This window comes from Dipodomys ordii, unplaced genomic scaffold, assembly GCF_000151885.1.
Source record: "Dipodomys ordii isolate 6190 unplaced genomic scaffold, Dord_2.0 Scaffold57, whole genome shotgun sequence".
Lineage (NCBI taxonomy): Eukaryota > Metazoa > Chordata > Mammalia > Rodentia > Heteromyidae > Dipodomys > Dipodomys ordii.
The window spans coordinates 8,837,100-8,843,345 of record NW_012267273.1 but is presented as its reverse complement, the minus strand read 5'-3'; the positions used below and the strand labels follow the sequence as shown (position 1 = coordinate 8,843,345).

Genomic DNA, 6,246 nt, shown 5'->3' with positions numbered 1-6,246 from the left:
CCCCCCCCACATCTCACAGACTTTCTTCTTCAGGCTCACTTCAATTCAAACCTGAACCTCACATCTCTGTCTCTAGTAGCTAGGATTACTAGTAAGAGCCACTGGCACCCAGTTTTTTCCTCATATTTTTACCAGCATAATTTTCTTACGAACACTGATGAACAGCAATTAGCATTAAATCTATGCTACCAGAAAGACTAATATGTATAAGATCTTCTGAGACTTGAAAAGTAAGACAATATATATTAGCAGTGTTCCTGCCTTGCCTTTAAGTTAAATTCTTTTCCTGCTACATTCACCTTACCCCTTTCCTTCTTTTTCTCTGCTGTCTTGGCAAAGGACTGTATTACTGGTGGAACCAAGTTCCTTCTCAACATTACCAGAGATAAGATACTCTAAGCTATGGGACTTAATATTATAATGGTACATATTTTCTTGAAGGATACCTAATATTATTTCCCTTTTGCTCAAAAATGTTTCCATTCCTTGAAAGTATAATATTTATTGTAAGTTTATTATTTGAGACTTAAGTTTAACAACTGGTGAAGTGACCTCATCATGCCACAATCCTTCATACAAGTGTATGTTCTCACCCCACATCTTGTTGCTTTGCTGGTAAGACCTCCAATTCTGGAAACTTCTTTCAGTAGACACAGCAGTATTCTTTGTCTTACCCTTATAAAACTACCAAGAAGGTAGCAATTTGTTTTAGCAGAATGACTTTTCACTGAGGGAATAGCTATATAGGCACCTTGTTGAGCAGATCCCCTTGTGATTTCAGCTGCCTTGTTTTCGTTTTTTTCTTTTTCTTTTTTTTTTCTTTTAAACTAGGAAAGCATTGGTCTGACTTCAAGGAGGCAATCTATTACCTGAGATGGGCCTTTAGTACTGGGCCTGCGGGTGGACCTGGCTTCTTCCGTGTCTCCAATACTGAGTTCAGTTTTCACTGTATGATGGGTGTCATTCAGCCGCATCATCATGAAGCAAACCAGGGAACCAGTCCTTTTTATAGATATGGCCACAGCCTGTGTCATTCTGACCACAGCATTTAACTAACTTGGACACTAGCAAAATAGCGTGAACTTTGTGATTGTATTTTCTTCAGGCTTGTTCTCAGATTGGTTATGTTAAGCTTTAGAACTGCCCCTTGTTGCTGCCAATCAGCAGCTATGATGAATATCGATATTTTTTTCTTTAAATGAGATTTTTTTCCCTTGAGATTCAACTCAGTGAAAAATTCAAATTCTTAATAATATATGGGATCTTTTGTCATGTAGATTTCTGTGATTTCTAAATTGAGATTACAAATTTATTGGGAATTAAGTGAGACTATAATCTTCTGGTGATCTTTCTACCATCTTGATATCTTTATACTCTTGTAGGATTTATTAAGTAGAATTTCATAACCTTGTGCTTTTTTGACCATTATTAGTAGTCGATCAGAAAGTACAATCTTCTGACCTAAAGGCATGGTGAACATTTCTTTTACTGTCCTTTCTTTAAATTTTTATGCCTTTTCACATAAAAACAAGCAAAACACTGGGTATTCAGCAAAAATATCCCCTTTAAAAATATATTTTAAAATCCAGTTTCAGTGCTCCAGAAGATTCATTACTCAAGAATACATACACACGCACACACACTCCAGTATGTGTGTGTGTGTGTGTGTGTGTTCATGCTCCAATTTCTACTTCCTATAGAGGGAATCAACAAAGGATATCAGAAGGTATGACTCAGTTATACATTAATGAATTCTACCTTGCACTATCCACTTTCTTTCATAGCCCTCTCTAACACTGACCCAGGATGTAAACACATGACTTTGTTTGGCCAATGGGGCATTAGCAAATGTCATAGAAGTAGAAATTTGTTAAGCACAATGGGACTTGCCAGTGTGTTTTACTTGTATTATAGTCACCATCATATAAAGAAACTCAGACTTGCCTTCTTAAAGAGAAGGCTACAAACAGATACACAACTATTCCAACTGAGTTGAATCTATCTGACTAAACCTATCTGAGAAAGTTTGAGCAACATCAGCAGAATAACCATGCAATCAATCCACAGAACTGTGAGAAATAATAAATGATTGTTTTTCTTAAGCCATGCATCAACAGGTAACTGATATCCAGAGAATCTTGTAAAACTCTACCCTCTCTTCACTGAGGTCTTATCTCTGAAATTAGAGACTGCCTGTAAACTGGGATATAATGTGAAAATACATAGTTTTAGGATGAAGCACTCTTCTTAGGCCTCAAAAATTTACTGTTCCCTTCTCTATCATCATCCAAATCCAGCCCTTGTCACCTTTTAATAGCCTCTGGATAATGGTTCCTCCACCCTGAATCTCAGGTCCAGGGTTTCCAGAGTCAATAGTAGGTCCCAGTGATGGCACATCTGATGCCATTTCTGGGTTAGAAGTAGTTGCTGCCATGGCCTAGATGCAACTGCCATCTTGCCACCTCCTTCCCCCAATGGGAGGAGCCACCATCACGGAGCCATGGAACCCAAGACGGCAGACATGCCACCCCCCATGGTGAACATTTTTTTTATGAGTTTATGTGGTGTCCTGTGAAGGAAACAAAACAATCTTGAATGGGACAAGTGATGAGTCTAAAATAAGTATATATGAAAAACAGTGTAGCTGAGCATTGACAGCTCACACTGGTAATCCTAGCTACTTAGAAGGTTTAGATCTGAGAACTGTGGTTTGAAACCATCCTGGGCAGGAAAGTCAGTGCGATTCTTACCTTCAATTAAGCACTATGTTAGAGAGCTAGTGTGAGCAAAAAAATACTCAGAACCCACACCCTGAGTTCAAGCCCTAGGACAACACATACACACACACACTCTCTCTCTCTCTCTCTCTCTCTCTAGACTGGGAAAGATACTAAAAGAAATTTGAGAGGAGTTCCAAATGTGCTTAAGTAACAGAGGCAGATAGCTGTTTGTGTTTTCACTGTGAAGATTCCTTGGTAGTTTTCCTCCCACACATTGCCAAGTAGGAAACATGGCCTCAGAAATGGGAACTTCCATTCCATGTTGGACAATGATTTCTCTCAACTCTGGAAACAAAATCCCTTTTACACTCTTGATTTTCAAACCTTAGGGTTTTCCACATGGGTGTTTTGAGAAAGACTGAAAATGTTTTTGCTCTTTATACTAAAGAAGTATGCAAACAAATACCATCTGAGAAGAGCAGTGAATGAGATGGAAATTGCTGTCCAAAATGTCTCTATATGCTCCTGAATTCCTATACACCTTACCTTAAGAAAAACACGCATATATGTGCATGTATGCACATGTGTGCACACACAAACACACCTCTATCTGTTCTTGAGGAACAAGAAAGTCTATAAAAGCCTAAGTTTCTTAATAGGTTTTACTTTCTTGTCTTTATTGTATTCTCAGCACAGTCTGATTGTTAGGGCTGCAGATACATTGCATACTGAGGAATAACTGTGGTGCATATTGACAGCAGGAGATTTGGATAAACTAGAATTCTTATAGCTCCCAACACTATGTATCATATTTGTAGAAAAAATAATACAGAGTGGACAGCCTATAGAAATTGATCTTTTTCTATTTAGGTACTGGTTTGCCACTTTTGAAGCAGGAAAATGCTTATTTGTACTAAAATATTTGACTGATAAAATATGCTGTCTTTTAGCAGGTGGTACTAATGAAGTTTCTGATTAGTACCTGTGGTTACTTTATCTGAATCTCTAAATACATTGCTCATAGATGCTGATATGTGAGGCTTCAGGCAGTGCTGTCCTGTTTTGACTGACATTTCCTCCTTCCAGTGTTTCGTTGCCTTGAACTCATCATTACTTGAGTGGTGGTAGCTCCTACATGCATTATGTTTTTGCTTTCAGGATTAGGGAAATCCTGAAGGCATCTCGAAAACTGCAAGGTAATCCAGATCTGCCGATGTCGTTTACCTTGGCCATAGTGGAGTCTGACTCAACAATAGTCTATTACAAGCTCACGGATGGATTTATGCTGCCAGACCCACAGGTCAGTTGAGGTAACTGAGAGTCAACAGTGAACACAGAGAAAAGTACGACATGATTCTAAGCTATTTGTACAATGACTGCTCCTTTTGCCATTGAAAAACTCGGCAGAAAAGCGTCTATTTTTATACTTCAGAAAACTGGCTGTTTTTTTTTTGCAAAGTAACATCTCCCTAGGTATTTTTGCAAAAATAATTTCATTCTCTTTCTCTGGAGAATGTCATAGTTTTCCAGAATATTTTGTGAAGTCACCATTTATTTAATTATGTAGTGAGTAACTGAAGTAGAATGTAAAGGCCAATAGTAGTTTTAATCTAAAGAACACTTCTTAAGAAAATCTGTTAACTGGTTGACATTTTTACAGGAACATTTTAATAAAATATATCATGCATGACATCTTTACACACTTTCTTGGCATAATTGGGATAATTAAATATCTTTCTGATTTTTCTCTTAAGTTACATTCTCTAATAGGGAAAACGTGCATCCTGATCCTTTTTCTTTATGTTGCAGAATATTTCCCTGAGAAGATGACATCTTTGCTTGTCAATGCCTTGTGCTCACAAAAGATTGGATTTGAGACCCATCAGCCTGCTCTAGTTTTTATCTCAAGATAATCAGGGTAAATATAGCTTGTCCATCTCATACGTTTTCTTTCTGGAAAAAATTCTCCCAGATAAAAGAATCTGTATTGTCAGAAACAAAGAGTAGTTGCGGTAGAGTGTTCTTACTGGGGATAGTCTGCATTTGTATGCAAGATATGGCAGATTGTATCAAGAGGAGACAATTCATGTGCTGCCTCTGTCATCACATGCATAGCTGACCCCGTGAGCTTATTGAAGTTGCCTCCTCTTTCCTTTCTTCAGCCCTTCCTTGCCTTTTAATCATTTCAGCCAGCTTGGATTGGCACTTACATGGCTTTAGACACCTGAAGAATTTACTGGTATCTGCTTTCATTCTCAGTAGACACTGAAGGATAATCTCTGTTTGAATCTTTTTTCTGTTGCACTTTCCTCTTCAATTGACCTTAGATCAGAACTGAAAATACACTCCTCAAGAGTGTAAATGTACATGCATGGATTAGTCAGGACTTCTGATTGCTACCTACAGGAACACTGGGATTTTGTCCCACCACCCTTATTATATCATAGCTACTCTACTGCACGAGATAGAGAAGAGAGTGTCAGCCCTAAAAACGTCTTTATTAACTAGACCCAGTCATTCCATTTTTCTTAATCCTCCAATTACGTTGTACAAAGTATGAAAATTATATGCTCAAACATTCTCCAACTAGCATTACTTTTAATAGTCCAAATTGTGAGCCACTTCAAAGATTAGGTCAGGAATTTACACGCTTCCTTAAAGGGCCTTGCAAGCCAGACTATCTGTCCTAATTGCCCAACATTGCTGTTTGTAGCATGAAAACATCCATAGACAATGTCAACAATGAGTCAGGCCGTGCTATAGTAAATTAAAGCTTTATTTACACATGTGGGTCATCACTTACCATCTCCTACTCTAAGTAGTTAATAAACCCATCTCTGGGTAGTACCTTGAATAGTCATTAAAAATGAGGAGTGTATATTATGACAAACATGAGAAAATGTTACAGTGAAAACACTGCAAACTATGAAACTGTGAGTGAATGTGAACATGGCTGCAAATAGCCCCAGCATGTAACAAGAGGATGATAAAGCAAGATTATTACCTGTGGTTGTAGTAGCAAGTGTGGCAGGGTAAATGAACAGGTGGCTTTCCTTCTCCAACATTTCAGTGTTTATTTGTATTACTTTTCTAATAAAATGTTACAAAATAAAAAGTGTCCTGAACTCTGTATCCATAGCTGTCATTGCCTAGTGAGATTCACAGCTTACAACAGCACACACTTAGGATTGCAGTCTGGAGGGTAAATGAGGTGGGCATAGGTTAGTAAGCTGCCTCTGAGCTGTTGACAGAGCCATGGCCTCATTGAAGCTTGGCTGGGGGATGAAAGGTTTGCTGCCTCTCTTGTGTGCTGCTAGCAGTCTTCTATCCTTTGTAATGCTCTCTTTTCCCAGAGGTGTGATAGAAGGCCATCCTTGGCTTCTTGCCACATGGGTCTTCCCAGTATAACTCTGCTTTCTCCAAGCCATTAAGGATTAGTTTGGGGAGGATCACCTTGTCATCTAATGTAACAAAGTCATATGTATCACGTCACCTTTGCCACCTGCCATGGGCTTAGAGGTCACAG

The 6,246-nt window shown here is 38.4% G+C and overlaps 1 protein-coding gene across 1 annotated transcript in view; it reads left to right on the top strand.

Moving 5' to 3' along the window:
* LOC105989609 overlaps window positions 1-5,835 on the top strand; it is an 18,663-nt gene extending 12,828 nt beyond the window's left edge. The window contains exons 5-6 of the mRNA XM_013021738.1: window positions 3,879-4,020; window positions 4,530-5,835. Of these exons, the coding sequence (XP_012877192.1) occupies window positions 3,879-4,020; window positions 4,530-4,550 (163 nt within the window). The 3' untranslated portion in view covers window positions 4,551-5,835. The remainder of the gene's footprint in view (window positions 1-3,878; window positions 4,021-4,529) is intronic.
* Window positions 5,836-6,246: the final 411 nt, after the last annotated feature.